Source organism: Myiozetetes cayanensis, unplaced genomic scaffold, assembly GCF_022539395.1.
Source record: "Myiozetetes cayanensis isolate MyiCay16 unplaced genomic scaffold, myiCay2020 scf7, whole genome shotgun sequence".
Lineage (NCBI taxonomy): Eukaryota > Metazoa > Chordata > Aves > Passeriformes > Tyrannidae > Myiozetetes > Myiozetetes cayanensis.
Window position 1 is genome coordinate 6206824 of NW_026087964.1, and position 21019 is coordinate 6227842.

Genomic DNA, 21019 nt, shown 5'->3' on the forward strand with positions numbered 1-21019 from the left:
TTACTTATTATTGCTGGGCAGATAGTTTGCTTTGGGACAGCAAAAAATACTGGGAGCGATAACCATGGTCAGAGGTTTACAATGAATAATTGCAGTGTAAAAGCCTCCTGTGCTGATGCCCAAAATATAGAGATGGATGTCAAGAAGAACATTCAACACCTCAGCAGCAGTATTTGCTGCTGGCATGGCTCCTGTGTGCATTTAGATGTTTGAAGGGGGGTCTGTATTGCAGATCGACAGGGATGCACCACACGAGGGAGCCGAAGGCATAAAGGATTGTGCCTTGGGAGATGAGATGAAGCACCAGCAAGTGTTTGGTTCTTCAACGAAACAAGACATTTAAATACCCGCAACCTAACATTCAAAAATTCACCGACTGAATTTCCTATAGACCATTTCTTATTGTGTTCTCCTTGAAAAACATATTTCTGCTGCTTTTATTGTATAGGCAAGTGTGAAGGTTGGATTCGGGTATGGAAACTATAGAATTAGTAAGTACTAGGAACTCAGGCCATTTTCCATTCTTGCTATTCAACAGTGTCCCCTGTTAAAACTTTGCCTTTGAAGGTGTTTCCATTCTCCTATGTAATATAACGTGTTGTTGCCTGTGCTAAGGTAAGCTAAACTATTTTAAAATCAAGACACAACAAATTAATCTCTTGATTGTGCTTGTTGAACGGGATAAAGGTTATACTCACCAAGCAAATTAATAATATGTGGAGATATTTCTTAGAAGATCCTGAAGGTATGAAGATTAAGAGTAATTAAATATCTAAATGTGGCCCATTCCTACAGAGTTTAATTAATGATAAAAGGATAAGGCAAATGTAGAAAACTGAAATTGCAGAAAATGGTGGCTGCTGAAGTATAAACAAAATAACTTTCCTTCGCTCCACCTTTACTGCAGTAATTGCATGATTGGAAAAGTGGCAAGTGTCTGTTCTGATTCTGCAAAATAGTTTTATACATTTCAAATGTAGATCTGTCACAGATTCAGGTGAGCTGATGTATCTATGTTGTAGTGCTTCCTGACACTTTAACATGTTTAGAGTAAGATATAAAGAAACTCTCCCCTGACTCCACAGGAATTAATAATATTTCCTGATGCTATCTTCTTGAACCATATAGCAATTAAATCCAATTAATGAGCAGTAACAATGGCAGCATATTTGACCCTTGTACCATAGAGTAGGTAGCCCCTCTCCTTGCATGTTATTACAGCTCCAGAGCTATAGGAACACAGGAATGGAGGAAATCTATGTATTCCTTGCCTGCTAACATAAGGAACCATGTCATATAATCCCTTTGGTAAATGTATAGACCGGTATCTTAAAATGAGTTAGGTGGTTTGTCCTCAGAATTACACTCATTACAGATGGGTAAGCTGCCATTTAGAAGATTGCTTCTGGGATTATTCCTGATCAATTGATACCAATTTCTTCTTGTATCAGCACTGGTTTTGCTGCTTTATGTGGTGTTCACTCTTGAGAGCCGGATGTTGTCTCCCATGCAGCCCTTCTTCTGATGGATAACACTCCTTTTATCAGGTAGGATTTTGATGACTGTTTTGCTAATTTTGCTCTTCGAGTTCATCCATTTTAAAGGTGAATGACCAGAATGACATTCAGCATTCTAGATGGGACCCAAACATTGTCTTACATAACGGCATTAAAGGAATTGGTGTTTTCTGGAGGTTGTGAGATTTTTTTCTATATAAAACATCATTTTTAGTAGTTAAATTTAGAAGTTCAGTTTTAAAACCTCGTCTCTGAAAAAAGGCTTTATTCCCATCAATGCAGATTATCTGTGTTTTAGCCCTGGTTTTGCCTAGAGAGTGAACACAGCCCTGCTGGAGACAAATATTATTAGTTTCATGTATAATAGAATCTTTCTAATGCTTTTTGACAACAGGTTGAAAATTCCCTGCCTACCCATAGTTTCTTTTTGCTGCTGTTCCATTTGTACCTGTAAAGACAGAACATTTACTTGAACAAAAAGTTGAACGTTTTTTCTGGGGATTTTTTTATTTAAGGTAGGCACAGCTTCCTCATCTCTATGGGACAGTTAGCTGCAGGTATAGATATTTGAATGTTTCAGATATTCAGACTAATTATAACTTGAAAGACCTGCCTAGAATTAAAATGCTTGGTGGAATTCCTGGTTTTGCAAAACAGACACTGCTTCTTGTGTCTGTATGAGCAGGGAGTTGAGTGTAATAGATGTTCAAGGGGAGCACATCAAGGGTTATTCAAGTTTATCATGGTAACTATGACATTAAAGGAACTTCCTCATAGCTCCTAGAAGTGTGATCAACAAATAAACTGTAGCACAGGAAAATAAATTTCTTATTTTCAGGGCAGTAACGGGGTCAGGTCGGTATGATACCGCTTTCACTAAATGCAGTGCCTGTATTACACACACAGATGGTGCAAATGGAAAAATTAAATAGCAGAGGAAATATACTGCCTGGAGGCAGGTGACTTTTGTACGTGATGCAAAAATAAAGGAAAAGGAGGCAAATGAGAAGCATGCAAGCAAGGGAGGAGAAGCAGATTGCGGTGAAAGATGGGAAAATATATGTTGGGCAAAGGGGCAATGTAAATGACTCCAAACAAAACTAGTAATGATGGGTGAGAAGGAACACAACATTTTAAAATACAAGAAAGTGAAAATAAAGAAAAAGCATAATGTCGATGGAGAAAAGTCAGAGATGAAGAGCTAACACTAGTGAAATTCTGTATATTTTGAATAGACAGCTCCTACAGATAACTTAGAGAGGTTATAAATAGTGTACAGCAAAAAGTGACTTTTTTTTCCCACTAGAGAAAAATAAGCCTCTGGACAAATATTTGGAAGCAAAAATATGTTTCACAAACTAGGGAGGTTAAGTAATTTGCAGGAGGATCCCATTATAATTAAACACCATTTTCTCATGTTGGTATTAACAAATTTTTGATTAAAATGGTTTGTAACTGTTTTTTTTTTTTTACTTCTTGACTTCAAATTGGAGTAGCATTTTAAGATTTCAAACTATTTCAGGCCTTGCCAAGTTCAACAGTTACCCACCAAACCAGGCAATATATTTATGGACAGGGAATGTCATTTATAACTTTGTCCATAAACTGCTGTCTCTTTTGCAAAGTACAAAACCAGCAGAAAAAAATGTATACAGGATTTAAAAATTATTTTTCCAAACTTAATCTGCCCAATTTGGTGTAGGCAAATAGCTTAGAACTCTGTAATCCAAAGTTGACAGCCTGGTTCTGTGAACAGTCTCATGTTCTGAAGACAATGGGACCACTCAAATGAATAAAGATATTGAACTCTGTGCATACATGTTTGCAAGATCAGTTCCTATGCTGATAATGTAATGTGAAAGGCAAATTTGAAAAAGAAATTTAGGAACATTTGGTGGTGTTATGTCAGCAAGTAAATACTAACCATCTGGTCTCTAGATTGCTAATCTACTTCCCCTGATTTTATGGGTAGCATACTTCCTGTGTGTGCAAGCTTGAGACTACATCATTAAACTTTCATGTTGATCTTTTTTAGTGTTTTAACAGAAACATTTAAAATACTTTGCCATTTTGGGTGTGAAATTTTCTTCCTATACATAATTTTTCTGGTTGGAATTTTTTCATTCTACTGCAGCTTACTTTAAGGTGTTTTATTGAACCACATTTCTAATAAGGAAGAATAATTTCAGGTATGTTCTTTAAAAACCAGACCAGTCATCTGTGGTGAATGACATCATTATCTAGGACCAAGTAATTACTAACCTATGAGATCTCAGTTTGATCCTAGTAAAAAGTGATGTCATAGAATCATATAGTACCAGGTTGGAAGGGACCCTAGTCCAACCTTTCTTGGCAAAAGCACAGTCTGAGTGTTCTCATTGTGAAAAAATGTCCTCTTTTGTCCAATCTCAGGACAAAATTTCCATCTTCTTTGTAGCCACCCTTTAAGAACTGGAACAGGGCAGTGAGGTCTCCCCTAAGCCTTCTTTTCCCAAGGCTGTACAAAACCAGTTCTCTCAGTCTTTCCTGTTATGGCAGGCTTCCCAGTTCTCTGATCACCTTTGTGGCCCTCCTCTGAATCCTCTCCAGCCTGTCCATGTCTTTTTTGCAAAGTGGGGCAAGGTAAATCACTCTGCACTTTTTTGCAAAGTGCAGACCAGAACTGAACACTGAATTCTGGGTATAGCCTGACATGTGCTGAGTGGGATAATGCCATCTTAATCTCTGCTGGTGATACCCTTGTTGGTGAAGCCCAGCATCCTGTTGGCTTTCTCTGCTGCAGCAGCACCACCCTGTTCAGTCATATCGAGCTTGTTGTCTACCAGGACCCCTGGGTGCCTTGCCACAGACCTGATCCTCAGCCAGATAGATGCAAGCCTGTGCTGCATTTCTGGATTGTGTTTTCCCAGGTGCAAAACCTTATACTTGTCCTTGTTGAGCTTCATAAGGTTCTTGTTAGCTCACTCTTTCAGCCTACCCAGATCTTCCTGCAGGGTCTTCCAAAACGTCCACTTTCCCACTCAGTTTGGTGTTATCAGCAAACTTTATCAGGGTACACTTGATCCCATCATCCAGATCTTTCATGAACATCCATTTCTTTAGGAGGGGGCTCTGGGAAACCGTATTGAAAGCTTTGGAGAAATCCAGGTAGACAATGTCCACTGCTCACCCCACATCAACCAAGCAGGAGGTCGTACAAGGAGATCAGGTTTGTCAAGCACAATTTGCCCTTGGTGAATCCCTGCTGGCTTTTCCCAGTCATGTGCTTCATTTGACTTGTGATAGCCCCCAGGAGGATTCCTTTCACAACTTTCCCAGGGCCTGCAGTAAGATCGATGGGCCTATCATTTCCTGGATCCTCCTTTAGGCCCTTCTTGTAGATGGGGTGATGTTAGCTTTTCTTCCAGTCTTCTGGGTTGTCCTGATCTTCACAGTTTCTCCAAGATTATGGAGAGTGGCCTTGCAATGACATCAGCCAGCTCTCTTAAAACCCTTGGGTGCATAATGCTGGTACCCATCAATTTGTAATAGTTCCCCGACCAGCTCTCTTTTGCTGACAGTGGGTCTGTGATTACATAAAGCTGGATTTTTGTTCCCGGGACCTGTGGTCCAACAGTGCTGGTGAAGAAAGTGTTGAGAATCTGCCTTTTCAGCATTGCAGGTGACTGATTCACCTCTCCCTCTTAACAGTGGGACAATATTTCCCTGTCCTTCTGGTTGTTGTTTATGTTCCTGTTGTGGTTTTTGACATCTCTGACCAATTTCAACTTCAGCTGAGCTTTTGCTTTTCCAACAGCATCTGCACACCCTGGCAATGGCCTGGTTTTTCCATTTCTGGTACTCTTCTCTTTGGTTTTGAGCAACTCAGAAGCTCAGATTTAAGCCAAAGGGGTCTCTTGCTCCACCTACTTCCTTTGCTGTTAAAGGGCATGAACTGGTTTTGTGCATCCAGGAGAGTGTTCCTGTAAAATTACCAGCACTCACAAGCTCCTTCATCTTCCATGGAAGCTTCCCAGGAAATCCCTCCCAACTGAGCTTTGAGCAAGCTGAAATTCCTGACTGCATGCTGTTATTTTAGGGGTAAGTTCTGGATTGCTATGCATTGCAAGGAAAAAAAAAATGAATTGGTGCATACTATTAAAAGTATAAAATTTCCTACATACTTAAATATTGAGAAGTACTTATCACAGCTTGATGAAGGCTTGTTTCACTGAGGGAAGCTATAGAAATATCAATTTTCTATGAACTGCAAAGTAAACATATTTAGAAAATTAATTAAAACTACTTAAAAAACTCTCCATGATCCTCATTCTTCCCCCTACAGGTTTAACTATAATTTATCTTTAATTCAATATAATCAGATTAAATGCAAACTCCTTTATGAATGTATAAAACCTTGCCCACATGAACTTATGTGGTGTTAACTATAATGCTTACACTTTCTTTAAACTTATATGAATAAGATTTTATATCCTTTCTTTTCATTTAGCTTATCTTGAAACTTCACTAGATGAAGATGAAATACACCACTGGTAAATCTTGCACAAAAGTAACTGTCCATATAGGGTTTAAATCTTCATCTCATCTATTCAAACGTTTAAGCCTCTTGAGAGCTGGTCCACATTTGGTTAACATTCAGTAAAAAATGAGACTGAATTTCACTACAGTAGAAATGGCATAATACAGATTACACGAGAAATTATGCACTTGTTTTGTGCCTCCTTGCTGCCAAGTTCTTGTGATTTGGTTTCTGCATTCTGATGAGAATAAGCCATGTCCTCCTTTCAGGACAGTGGTTAAAAAGAGTATAATATACATTGGAGGACTTTATTCTTAAGCAGACTTTCCTGCTGTAAGATTGTCTGTACGTTTTCATTTGTGTAATGAACAACTTCATATTGATGGTTTGCTTACAGAAGGGTACCAGCACCTTCATTTGACAGCCCTGTGCTGAAACATGAGGAACAGCATGGTGCCTAGTGAAAGCTTAAATTGCCTGAACACTGGTGCAGTGTTCCACAGCAGTACAAGAAAATTCCTCTCCGACAGTTCTTGTAGGCAGCCACCCATCTGCAGCTATTGCTGTGCCTCTGAATCTTATAACTGGAGACATAGCAAAGTTTTGTGATCTTTCTTGCCCACTTCAAATCAAAAGGAAATGTATTTGATATGTAAGGTATGTAGTTCAAGTTCACTATTGAGAAAAACATGTCTTATGGAAAAAAGCGTAGGCTAATTTTCTATTTCAGATGAAATTAGGATGTAATGTTAGGCAATAACGTGGACTAAGCCAGTTATCAAGGAAAGAATGTTTATGGAGGATCAGCCATAATCACCAGGATTTCAGCAGGATCACTGGGCTTGTGAAACAGTCACCACAAATGTTGAATCCTTAAGAAGGTGAAAGAGGAAGTTGGCTGCCACAGGCTCAAGTAAATAATCCAGCATTTAACTTTTACCATAGAACAGAAATTTGAGTAGGAGGTAAGACCTTAATCTAGTTCTGAGAGGCAATTAGGAAGTGATGGTGAAGGTACATGCTGTCAAGGCCAAAATTACTCTTAACTTAATGCACTTAATGGAGAAATCCATATCTTTTCATTTCAAAAGGTCATTTAAAATAACTCCAAGTCTAATCTTAAGTGAAACTGAAGTTTTGGTGGGGCACTAAGAAATTATTCTACTTTATGTAAGTCTATCTTAATGAGCTTTTATATGAGTTTTAATTTATTAGTTTATACTAATAATCATGGTGATTTTTACCTAGAATGAGCAAGTATCTTCTAATCTTAAAAGCCATTCAGAATCTAGTTATGAGGTGGAGGAAGATGAAGTCAGCCTGAGCTAAATCAGATTTGAGAGCCAGGGCAGAATCCTGTCATTAGGCATGGGCACTGTTTGTACAAAAAACACCTTTGCCAAAGTGGACCCAAGTGTCACTGTGGTCATGCTGAACTTCAGAAGAGATTAGCACAAGCAGAGCACTGCTTCTGGCAGATAAACTAAAGACAGAGTGAACTTGGTCCAGAAGGACTTTCTGTCTTCTGTGAAGTTCGGAGATGAGAAGTTTGGACGAGAAAATGGGAAAATGTTTGGACTTGACCTTGTCACATCCCGAGTGGAGCAAGGTAAAATGTGTTCTCTGATTACTGGGTTAACTACTGAGAGTAAAGGATCCCACCTCCTCACTTTATTGCTGCACAGTTTGTCCTGGAGACAGGGTCTCTTACCAGAGGAATTAGGTTAAATAGGAATTTACAAGTCGATTTCTCCATTACTCATATCACCCTTCAGTGCCTTGGGATCTCATTTTCACTCAGCGTCTTTTCCTGGAATCATATGTGAACATGGAGCACTCTCAGCATGTTTTTCCGGAGGTTTAGGGATATGAGTGACATTCTTAGTCTGACATTTGTACCTCATCACTTAGATGTGTTTAGCCATGAAACTTAACAAGAAGAGTCCTGATACGTCACCCTTGTATGGTGCATGGACCTGAGAGGCATACTGGAAATGGCTTCAAAGGAGAAAAAAGAGGGAGACAGGAGTAGGGCACTGGAAGACATCATCCATGATTCTAATTTACCTTACTGTTTAGATGGCAAGGACAGAGCTTGCTTGCTCTGTGAGAAACTATTGCAGAATATGATAGTGACTTTTTCGGCATGGTGCTTGGAGCCACAAGGAACACCTACCTGAGATATCCTTTTTCCTTACAGCACCAAAAATACAAAGTGCTTCTTCAGAACATGTAAATTCAGCTGCAAGATGATACACATTTTTAAGTCCAATGGGACAGAAGACACTTTGTTTAAATGAGCCCAATGGGACAGGAGACACAGCTTCAATAGAGCCACAAAGCCATGGCAGGTTAATTAGTCAGGCGATTCTGAATTAGAAAATTAAAGCTCCAAGGCTTAAAAACCAACCAACAAAACAAAACCAACAACCTCTTTAGAGAAAAAGAAAGACATACACTACAATTTTTTTTTTTAATTTTGGTGTATGTGTTTTAACAATATTAGAAGGTGTCCATGGCACAATATGAAATTAAAAGTTGATACTCGTTCAGGCTCAGCAAAGCATTCCTCAGGAACTGAGACACTTTGGCTAAAAACTATTTGCCCACAAGAAATGGTGGAGTAGAGGTTCCTGTGCTTCCAGTGGCACCAGTAAGGCCAAACTCTTGGGTTTCCAGTTCCTGGCAGAAGTGTATTAGGTATGCTTGTGTCCTTGCAGTAGATGTTTTAGCAGACATTTTGGTTCTGTATGTTAGGGTTGCTCATCAGCACTGAAGGTTTAACATGACACCAGCTTTGACCACATGTAGTCACAGTTAAGGGAGGAAAAATTGACATCAATGAGCAATAATCTGTGTTTTCAGTTTTTGCCTACAACAACAGTTTTTGCCTACAACAACAAAATGCTTAATTTAGTTTCTAGCAGTGAATTTGGGAAAATAAATATAGCACATCCTTTCGTACGGAAATAAATTTTCTTAGGATGTTAGATAATTATATTTATATGGCTAGGCACAGTCAGGAGCATGGCTTAGCTATGCCTCTTTTCACACAGAAAAATATGTTCCAGACAGTTTGTCATCTAAACCTTCAATTTTGTAAATGGCATATTCAAGTGCACACAAGAATCTTCCAACACAAAAACTAGTTAACTATATTTTAATGTTTAATTAATTAACATAGTAGGTAAGGACAAAATTACAAAGCCAAGAAGTTGCACAAGATACGTAGATCAATCCTTTTAAGTCTAAATAGGATTTGAGAGGATATGTCCTCTATTGGCCAGTCAAGATTTAACAAGATCAGTATCCATCCCCCTTTGGTTCTTCTACTTCACAGCTCCTTGTGCAGGTTTTTTGTACATCGGTGTGCTAGGGTGGGAAACACCATCACCTAAACCAAAAAGCATTTATACAAAAATACTCTCTTCCTTTTCCCTCTGTCAAGAGTGTCTCTCACTAAGTGTAAAACTAGGCCTAAAATAAAGAAAAGGTGTTTCTAGATATCAGATTAACTAGTAAGCCAAGGTAGATACTGATGGCTATGTGTTCATCCACAGTCCTCAGTGTAGAAAACATGATCCTTGCTGACCCTTTGAACTGGATGGTTAACAGAAGGAGGATGAGCTTTTGGAATGTAATAATTAGGATTTTGCTTCCAACTACACATTAACTGACCCACACAAGCTAACTACAATGTATATAATACATGATCTTCCCTGCTGTTTGGAACAGAATAAAGTGAGGAAAGTTGGAATCATGCTTGTATACTGAACAAGCATTTAATACTAAAATTGACATTTCTGTGACAAAACCTTTTTGGAGCAATCAACACTTTCATTCCTTTAACCAACGTAATTAAACAATGGTAATTAAAACCACAGACTTTGCATCAGATACTGGACTAAGTTTATCTTGTGACTTCTCCCCTGGTGTCTGTGACAGCAATAATCACACTCAGTACAGGATGCATTGCAAACCTCTCCAGATGAGACCCGAGAGGCTGTTCTGTGACAGCCACTCTTGGTGTGATTGAGATGTCTGTACACCCAACATTAAGCTTCTTAGGCTTATAAGCCAAAGCTTTTCCAGCCCCAAAGCCACAAATCCTTATCACTTTGTTTCACACCCTTTCTTCCTTTATTGTCTCCAACAGTGGTGGAAACAGTAAGTTACAGCTGAGACACTGTGTGGATTTTTGAGGGGCCATTAATCACCTTGTTCCAGATTCGAACCTAAAGTCTTAATCACCACTTCCAAAGGCACTGAAGCAAAGCACTAAATTCATTCATGATGAGTTGGATTTTTCTGACTGCAAGTAGAGTGTGTGAGCTGAGATGTTGCCATGTCAGTCTTCAGTGCTCACTTCTTCCTTGCTGAGTAATACATAGGAAATTCTGATGGACTACAAAATAGCCTTCTGTGAAGTCAGATTGGTTACCTACTCCTGTGCTATTACAAAAACACGAGAAATTCAGTTGGCTATCACAAGTAGAAAAGGTTCAGTATATTTGGAAGGGGCAATCTGACACTGCCATGGAGTAATTAGTTTATAGTTAGTAGGTGCTGATGCCACTTTTTGGCATCCCTCCTCTTTGAAACAAAATAAAGCATAATTTCTTTGTATTAACTCTATAAAGACTCAGTGAGAGACCTGTGGATACCTCTGTGGAACAGTTACAACTCTGCTTTATTACTTTTCACTTGCAAAGAGATTTTCTTCTGTTACAGTCATTTACAAGGTCAGACTGTTTGACATACCTGGCTGATCAATCTTCTGTTCTGTTGGCAAGGAGAGAGTGTAAATCAGTGCTATATCTGTGGGGGTAACACAGGCAACAGAAATATTGACAAAAACATATAGTCTTGACTTCAGAAGATTTTCCCATAAAACTGGATGAGAGAGATAACAAAACTTGGATCTAAGTCAACTGAGATGTCTCATGTTGGTAGAAATCTCCTTGTTAGGGATAGATTGACAAAGGAAAAACCAGCAGAACAAGAAGGTGGATGTCAGAGTAAAGGAGCAGGATCCTCTATTTTTCCAAAGAGATTTTTTCTTTTGCCCTGTGTTTTTGTTTCTCCTGAAGATTCTGGTATACTGTAAGCATTTCAGCTTGGGAAGGAGGTATTAAGAATCAATTTCCTAGAATGGATAAAAATGAGAAAAATTACTGAAGTTAAATCATATTAAAATTTAGAAGTTACCTTATGGACATAACAGAAACAGTGAATTCTGGTATACACATCCTGCTCTGGAGACTGGGAAAAAACCCCAAAACAAAACAAAAACCTCAAAAAAAAAGTAAGCATTCTTGTGCACCTTGTGACTGATAGGTTCAATTCCATTTCAGGTTTCCAGTGCACAGATAGACACTGAAATAAAATACCTCACATACAAAGGATTGCTACAAGTATGCGTTAACAATTAAAGATAACAATCTTCTGCAAAGATCACAGATTTTTTTTCAGGTTCTGTAGGAGAGTCCAATAGATTTGGTTAATTCTTCCCTTTTTTTGGAATCTTATACTCCTCAGGCATCTCTTAACCAGCGTTCACTTTTGTGTGTGCCATCCTCCCGTCTTCCCATTTCTCCTGTTTAAAATAAGGTTTACTAGAGTTGCCCTTTGGAAATGAAGAAACTGTCCCCGATGTATTTTGAGAACTTGTTGCCTGTGCCCTGCTCGACCTGAGCGGCACAAATGTCCCTTTTTAACTCATAAAATCACGGAATACACTGAGCTGGAAGGGACCCACAACTCTTGCCCTTTGGATGCTTAATTACTGCGAAACGCTTCAGTACCTCCTCACCCTCACTGGATGCCCTAAAGGCTGAACCCAGTGCCACCCTGCTCCCTTCCCACCTTTGCCTTTACCTTGTCGGGTCGGTCTCCTTTGTTCCTGGGCTTCAAAGGCCCGGCACACCTGTCTGAGGCACCTACGAGCGCCTCCCTCACCAGCCCGCCCCTTCGCCGCTGGAGCCGCGGGTGATTGGGGCCCTCCCCGCCGCCGGCCGCCGCTCAGATGGGGACAGGTGCACCCTGTTCTCCCGACTCCGAGGGGACCGAACGCCTGCGGCTGCTGTGAGACGCAATCCCCGAATCCCTGCCCTGATCCCGATCCCGCCCCAGGATCGCTCCCAGACCCTTTCGAACGGCCGCCGCCAGCCCGCGCCTGCGCACTGCGCGCCCCGCGGGAGCCCAGGACGAGGCGAGGCGGCTCGGCGAGACTAAAAAACTACGCGCCCCGTCATGCCCCGCGCGGCTCGCTCCCTACGGCCGGACCGAGCGCGGATCTCCCGAGGCACGCCGGGAGCTGTAGTTCCGCGGCGCTGGGTATTGTCTCTCCCCTTTCTCTGTCCGGGAACCCGACCGCCACCCCGCCGGGCGGGCGCCGTGACTGACAGCGCCGGGCAGCCAGTGGCCGCCGCGCCCTCGGGCCGAGCCCGGCGCCGTCTCCCCGGTGACCGGCGGAGCCGCTGCCTCGGCGGAGCAGCCACAGCCCCGGGGGACGGAGGTGAGTGGGTCCGAGCGGGGCAGCGCCCGCCGCTGCCCGCCCGGCTCTCCCATCCCCCGCGCCGCCGAGCGCCCGGCCCGGGACCCCGCCGGGGTGCGGCGGGAGGAGCGGGGGCGGCAGATGGGCGGCGGGAGGGGGCCCAGGGCGAAGGGAGCGCGACGGCGGGGGCCGAGGGGAGGGAGGGGAGAAAAGGCAGCCCCGGGCAGCCCCTGTGCGCGCCCCTCGGGCTGCGGCGCTGCCCGCGACCCCCGGCGCGCAGCGCGGAGGGGCGGTCGGTCGGTCCGCCCGCGGGAGGGAGCGGGGGGTTTGGCGGGCGCTCCCTCAACTCCCGTCTTTTACCGCTTGATTTTTCAAACCGTCCCTGCGGGCTCAGGTGCCGCTTTCTCCCCTCCCCGCAGCTCCACCCCCCCCGGGAAGCGGCTGCCCCGGTTAATGTGTAACCCCGCGGAGCGCTGCTCGGGGAGCGGACCCGCTGTCCGCTCCCCGCGGAGTTCCCGGGTCTCCCCCTCGGTGCCCGCGGGATGCCCCAGACGCCGCCAGGAGCCGGGGCTCGCGGGAGCGAGGCTTTGGGAGCGGGTGCGGGGAGCTGCGGCGCATCCAGCCGTGCCCCTCCTGCCTTCGCCCCGGCAGAGCGCCCCGAGCCCTTCCCGGCCGCTCCGTGTCCCTGAGCGGATCCCGCCCCAAGCGCTGCCCTTTCTTTGCGCGGCGCCCCAACAGTTCTGGAACGTGTTTGCAAGAAAAGAAGGGGGGGAAAAATGCCTCACTGCCAAAAAAATACCTTTTCAGCTTCTTAAATGCAGCAAATGAAACTCAGCTGTAAAGGCGCGACTGTCTATATAACAGCTTTATTGAAAACTTTGTCCTTAGTCGTATGGCTCTTGTCAGACAAAACAGCAAATCTCCTATTTATGTTCCTTACACTTCATACGTTGACTTCGGTGTGAGAAAAGTTTTTATTAACAACTACTTTTACTCATTACAGTCAGTGTTTTTTGAAAGATCACGCTCGGTACAACTAATTGTTTTCTAGTAAAGCCGTTGCTGCTGATACAGGAAACACAATGGTGTGTTTTGCCAATTCTGAAATGCTGATAAGATTTTTTTTTAATTAAAATATTGTCCTGCCGAGTTCTCAAACAACTGGTAGCTGTCTTCTACAGGCTGTGCTGTTACATTTCTCGTGTAACTTGTCTATAAACATGTTCCACATTTGAATAGTTAGTGGAATTCAAATTTTATAACTTCATTTGAGCTTTGTAGTGACTTGGCATCATTTGTGAAAGTCAGTTCACGATGCCTTAAAGAGTGGCATCCATGCTGAAGAGTGTTTTGCATTACTTCAAGACGTGTGTGAGGGATGAGGGAACAGTCCCTCTCCTCTATGCACTTCCACTTTGCATACTTTATCCTCTTACAGTCCCACTATTGAAAAACAAAATTAAGCCAGACAGTTCTTTGCTGTGTCTCTGCACATTAGTATGGATCCTGTAGTGCTGAGTATCAGCTCATTTGCAAAGCCTTTTGGAAAGGAACTGGTGGCCAGTCAGGTAGTCTTAAACTTCACATGCTCCCTTGCTGCCCTCCATAACTGTGAAGGTTATAGTTTAACATCGACTGTAACAGCAGCGTGCCTTCTGTTTCTGTTCTTTTTGTTGCTATGAGATAACAAGCGCAGAAGCAGGAAACAAACTGCCTCTCCCCCTTGAAAGTAAGCAAATAAGTGTTATTTTCTTTGGAGTGGAGGGTTTGAAAATGACATGAAAAGCCAGCCATGGATATGTAAAAACATTACATACAGAAATGCAGTGTCTGTGGGCTAAAGTACAATCCAACTGTAACTGGTATTTTTGTTGGTTTAAACCCCACAAATAATTGCTTCAAATGGTAGACCAGAATGTGTGCTGGCAGAAAACTCAAATGTTTCATTTTGTTTTGCAGTTCTGTGACAAAGCTGATGGATATGGGCAAGTGATGTTATTTCACATACATGTATATAATAGTGTTTTTGTCTGAAATGTTCTCTGAAATATTTTGTAGTTATAAAACTAAAAGCTTTATCTCAGTGCAAGTGAAAAGATGTCTGTTTCACTACATTTGTACTTTGTTTCACGTTGGAGATACTACATACTTTGTAATTTATTACAGGAAAAGGTTTTTCAGACGTATGATTACTTTGAAACTAGAAGTTTGTGCCACTTCTGTGCCATATCTCTTTAGCTCCAGGTTTCAAATCTGCAAAGAAATTAAAAGAAAACTTGGGCAATTAGATAATTTAGTTTTGAACTAGTTTGTTAACAGTTTGTCACTCAACGAATCTCTGTTGGAGTCTCTCTGCTTATGAGAAACACTATTTTCATAACTTTTCCATTTGCCTGTCACACCATTTTTGTGGAGAAATGTAATTGAATGCTGAAGGTTCTTGTAGAAGAGATACTTTTGTCCTTTGTCTTGAGGTTTCCTAGATAAATTTAGTGAGCTGTTCTTTGGCACAAAAAATGCACAATAATATTCAGGTACTGAGGGAGGAGAGGGAAGTACCTCACTCTTCCCATGAGGTAACACAGTTTGGTGTTTTTTTGGTTGTTTTTTTTTGTTTGGTTTTGTTTTGATTTGGGTTTTCTTTGTTTGTTTTTGTTTTGTTTGTTTTGGTTTTATTTTAGTGGATATACTCATTAATAGCAAAGCCCCTTTAATGTTCCATTACTTCCTAACTTTAAACTCACAAAAGTACATAAACATATTAATAGGTGGAAGACTTCACACCTCTGGAACATCATCATTAGAGAAAAGTAATATACTAGCAGCCTGCTGTTTTGTTTTTATAATTGTCAGGTTTTTGAATGACATTCCATTATCAGTGGTTATCATCTGAAATAAATGTTTGATGTGTAAGGAGCATAGGTTAGGAAGGCAAACAGGTAAGTTGACTTCTGAATAGAATTAAAAGGAGCCCTCTCTTAGCAAATGTGGAATTGTGAGTTAAGACAGCACTGGGGTTTGCATCTTCCCAAGAGCACCCTAACTACGTTTTCATTGCACGTTTTTTTACAGTGGCATTTAGGGTATTTTTTAATAGAATAGAAAGATAGCTGGAAAGATCTGTTGTTTTTTTTTTTTTCATTAGCCACTTCAACACTATAATATTGAATCTTAATTTTTTTAGTAACAACTGCTTTTTATTATATCTTTAGAATGAGATTATTTATAATCTTACACTCTTTTAATTGTTTCCTCTCCTCCTGCAAGCTAGTAGTGCAATTTTAGGTGCCAGATACTACAGGGCATTATGTTAGGTTAGCAGCAGAGTTTTGGAGGGTACCCAGGGGACACATTAGGCTATTCTCCAGACAGCTGAGAACAGAAATATTCACTGTAAGGCAAACTAAAACATGTATATATTCATGCTCCTAGACAGCAGGTTCTTATTTACTGATAGGCATTTATCGGTTCATTTTTTTGGTTGGAGAACTATCTCTTGAAATGTTTAATAATTATTCCTGAAAAGTACCAGATAGCTGAATGCACGGTGATATCTTAGTTCCCAAGTTTAGCCTCATCAGGAAAGGGTCAAACTGTGTTTAAGGCATGAGAATGGATGCAATTTGAGGGGAGTCTCTCACAGCAATGTAAGAGTTAAGTTTGGTTAAATGTTTGCAAAGCATTTCTTGTGTTAGGATTTCCATTCAAAGGTTAAGTGTGAAGTTTCATTACTTCTTACAGTTAAGGGTTTTTTGTCTAAAATTGTAGGAAAACTGTTGCTAATGAAGCTAGATAATTGCTATATTAAAACAATTTGCAAAAACCATATTAGGTTGAATAGTCACAGCTGCACCGTGGAGACAAAAACCTGATGTCCCTTTGTTTAAAAAATTACACGCTAAACCCCAAAAGTAAAGCCAACTGGATGTCTTCTAATATCTTGATGGCTGTCCTGTTCTGGGTTTGGAAGGGTCCTAAGGGAATTACATCCTGTAGTAGAGTATTTAGTGGAATATTCAAGAAACGAGAGTGTTTTTTTTAAACTTGGTAATCAAAGAGCTCATATGCAAGTAGGTAATCAAAAGGTAGTTAAGCAGTGAAGACTTTGATCCTAAATTTTATTTTATTTTTGGTTTGGCTATTAATTGGTGAAACTTTTGAAATAATTGCCCTTCTATTTGTTCTAACCCAGGCAAAGTACTATGAAAGTAGTGTGCTGTGGATTGAATCACATTCTGAGTGTGGGGGTTTTTGTTATTTCTGTAGCTGAGAACAATGTCAGAAGGATTTCTTGGTCATTTTATTTCCATGCAAGTAGTGGGTGGGACACCGCTAATTTATCACTTTAGAGGTGTGATAAAGAACTGTGTTGTCTCTGTGTGTATGTGTATATGTATTTTTATGTGTGTGTATTTATCTAAAACGTTGCCTGCATTTTGCCCACATATGCAAGATACTTCCTTTCAAGTACCTTACACACTTTAAGTATGTTACAGTGTGACTGAGTTATGAATAAGTCTGTAGACCAAGTCAGAGCAGTAATTATTTTCAGATTAGTTCTCACTTGCTCAGATGGAGTTTATTGCGATTTTTATGTAGCTGTAGTCCTATGGTTATTTCTGTCAGTCATCCTTCAGACCTATGGAAGTGAGAGTTCATATCATACAACAAGAGGATAGTTTCAAAAGTTGAAAAGGTTGTAATTTTCCTTATTTAAAACATTTTTATGCATTTTAACCTGCTTAGTGGAGGAAATCTCTCTAAAACAATGGAATTTACCCAGAGTATATTTAGAACAAGACATCCAGACTTCACTGTCAACACCAAAATGTAATGAAATCTACTATTTCTTGCTGTTCATATAAGGCTGCTTTATATTAATTGTAAAGTCATGACTAGATTAATACTGGCAGCATGTGGAGTTCCTTCTTTCTCACTCTTGTTTTTTTTTTCTTTGAATTTTTAAGCTAAACTAAAACACATGGGTGTTGGAATGACTGATTGAAATGCATTTTTACAGTGTTTGCTTTCTGACAAATTGGTTTTGAATAGATTAATTGGTTGGTGTAACAGCAAATCTGATCTTGGATCCTTTGGTCTGATCGATGACTGAATGCTCATTTGTTGTTGCACATGTAGCTGAAATGTGTGTAAGAATGTTGAAGTTTTAGATACTTACTTTGAGCTGCCTTTATGGTCAGGCAGTGGAGAGATACAGGCAACTCTAGGGGGAATTAATCTGTTTTACATGGATACATGTGGTACCTGTTTCTGTACACTGAATGTTAAGGGGGTGAGGTGTAGCTGAGTAGATAGACACGAGCTCTCATTTTGATGTTGCTGGGAAAGGATAGATGAGCTTCATTCAGGATTTTCACTGTGCTGTAAAATGCAGTGCTATTGCAATGGTGCAGTAAGCCAGAAGTTAACTGAACATTAGATAATGTGGGGGCCTTGGGGAAGACATAACATGCTGTAGTAGAAAAACACTGACTGGACATCAAAAGTCTTAGATTCTGTTCTTTGGCATTCAGTCACTTTATTATTTTGGACAGCCACTTTATTTGCATTTGCTACTTCTTTCTCATAAGTAAAATTAAGACTGTGGTACCTGTTCTTTTCAAGTTGTTTCGAGGGTTTTGTTAATTCTCTAGCAATAGGTTTTGGCAGAGTTCACTAGTAATATTTCTGAACAACAAAGGGAATGCTGGATAGTAAAACCCTGAGATGTGATTGTGAATTAAAATGTCTTTTTTTTTTCTTTCTTTAGGACTTCATCAGGTGAAGGAGTGATACTTTTGAAACATGACAAAAATCTGGACTAAATAAAAGTTTTCCTATTGCAGGAATAAAATCCAAAATGTATAGGCCGGGGGAAACGGTCAAACGTCGACTCAACATGCATGCTCCTCCACGGATAAGGAGTGTGGAAGTTGCTAGAGGAAGAGCAGGTTATGGGTTTACCCTTTCTGGACAAGCTCCTTGTGTTCTTAGTTGTGTGATGAAAGGAAGCCCTGCAGATTATGTTGGACTTAAAGCAGGAGATCAGATATATGCAGTTAACGAAATCAATGTGAAGAAAGCCTCTCATGAAGATGTAGTGAAACTTATAGGGAAATGTTCTGGAGTCCTGCACATGGTCATTGCTGAAGGGATTAGTCATCTGGATTCATGTTCAAGTGATGAAGAAGTTGGTTTTTATGATGGGAAGGGGTGGCTGAAACCCAAACCTGACTCTAAAGCTCTGGGTATAAATAGAGCAGAGAAGGTTGTTGAAGAAATGCAGTCTGGTGGCATCTTCAACATGATCTTTGAGAATCCTGCTCTTTGTGCTGGTAACTCAGATAATTCTGTACCAAAACAAAGATCATTTTCAGTTTCTGCTGCTATGAAATTCGAAACTGGCAATGAAAGTGTAAGCAATCCAAACCTGATGTCAAAGGAAGAAATAGCCAAAGTCCTGAATGACGATTCAGTTTTTAGACTTGGACTGGAGGGCGCAGAAGACTTTGGATTAGACGCGAGCATTTTAAATGTTGCCATGATCGTAGGTTACCTGGGCTCAATCGAACTTCCTTCAACAACCTCGAATTTGGAAAACGAGAGTTTGCAGGCTATCCGTGGATGCATGAGACGTCTGCGGGCGGAACAGAAAATCCATTCCCTGGTGATGATGAAGATAATGCATGACTGTATTCAGCTCTGCACTGACAAATCGGGTGTTGTGGCAGAATATCCTGCAGAGAAACTGGCATTCAGCGCTGTTTGCCCAGATGATAGAAGATTCTTTGGACTAGTTACAATGCAGACAAACGATGATGCAAGCTTGGCTCAGGAAGACGAAGGGGTTCTGAGGACATCTTGCCATGTTTTTATGGTGGATCCCGAATTATTTCATCATAAAATTCACCAGGGTATAGCAAGACGTTTCGGACTGGAATGTACAGCGGATCCAGATACAAATGGCTGTCTAGAGTTTCCAACATCATCTCTACCTGTTCTGCAGTTTATTTCTGTCCTGTACAGGGATATGGGGGAACTGATTGAGGGAATGCGTGCAAGGGCTTTTCTTGATGGTGATGCAGATGCTCATCAAAATAACAGTACAAGCAGCAACAGTGATAGTGGAATTGGAAATTTCAACCAAGAAGAAAAGAGTAATAGAGTTCTGGTGGTTGATTTAGGGACCAATCCGAGTAAACATATTCCTAACAGCCTCTGGGAAAATCCAATAGGAAGGGGACAAAATCAGCCTGCTTCCCATTGGAATGGCTTCTGTCACGAGCAAGAGGGAAGCATTCCTTTAGAGGTAATTCAGAATGATAAGTCCCAGAATGTAAGCAAACACTTAAGTCCTTCAGCTCGTATCGAAGTGCCATTGGTTTCCTCCCGAAATTCAGTACCCCCATCAAAGAAAAATGCTGCAGGCACAGGCAATCAGAGGTGGTTGCCTGTGCATGTGTTACAAGAGTGGCAGCATGGAAATGCCAGCGACCAGGAGTCATACACGGATTCTACAGATGGCTGGTCAAGTGTTAACTGTGGAACGCTCCCCCCACCAATGAGTAAGATTCCAGCTGACAGATACAGAGTCGATGGCAGCTTTGGTCAGCCTCAGCTAAAATCTCACAAAAATGAATGGTCTAAGAAGATGTTTTGCATTCAGAACAAATTTGGCCCTCCACACAGTATTAGGAAATCTAAAGAAGATAAAAAGGTAAGAATATGTTGACATTGGTTCCTAAAAATACCCCCAAAAACCCCACCCAAACCCATCAGTCTATGGTACTTTTACGCCATAATGTTTGCATACTAAAATTTAAACATGTATTATATAATTTACAAAATTTCAGATGAAGGAAATAGTATGGTTCTTTCTTGTTTGCAGAGGCGTTGCATATTCCTCTTTAATTGAGTGCAGCTCTGGAATTGTACTTCTGCTGGAAGTGTTGTCTGTTAGTGTTTTCTCACATTTCTTCTTGTCTCTTCATTGTTTCCAAATGTTGCAGTGGCATTGTAATGAAAAGAGACATGACAATTTAGCAACTTCAGTTTCTTTTGACCTCCAGCAGCAAAAGAATGGAAACAGTCTGGGTCTTTAGTCTGGTTCTTTTTTGTAGAAGACTGGCTTGCAAATGTTGTTATTTTATCTATCTATCTATAGTATCTATTTTTATAGAGGTGTAGTCTAATCATTAGTCCAAAACCTGGGTTATAGACTTTTAGTTTTAACTGAATAAGACTATTTTATTACAAAAATTGACTCCAGCAAACCTCTCAATACAAGTAGCATTAAAAACTACTATCAAAAACTATTCCTTAGTGGTAGGTGACAAATCTAACGTTCTGCCAGTAAACCTGTAATTCAAATTTTATTCCAAATTACTGCTTCATCTACTTGTTTTGTCTACTATTAGACTAAGTGAGGAGATTAAAAAAAAAAAAAAAGGTGTGGGAGGAGTATCCAAGTACCCAACATGATTACAT

General features: G+C 40.8%; 1 protein-coding gene across 4 annotated transcripts in view; it reads left to right on the top strand.

Moving 5' to 3' along the window:
* The first annotated feature begins 12426 nt into the window (after positions 1-12426).
* RGS12 (regulator of G protein signaling 12) overlaps positions 12427-21019 on the top strand; it is an 89275-nt gene continuing 80682 nt past the window's right edge. For all 4 annotated transcript variants that reach the window (XM_050337964.1, XM_050337965.1, XM_050337967.1 and 1 more), the window contains exons 1-2: positions 12427-12553; positions 18303-20249. In XM_050337964.1, the coding sequence (XP_050193921.1) occupies positions 18393-20249 (1857 nt within the window). In that variant the 5' untranslated portion in view covers positions 12427-12553; positions 18303-18392. The remainder of the gene's footprint in view (positions 12554-18302; positions 20250-21019) is intronic.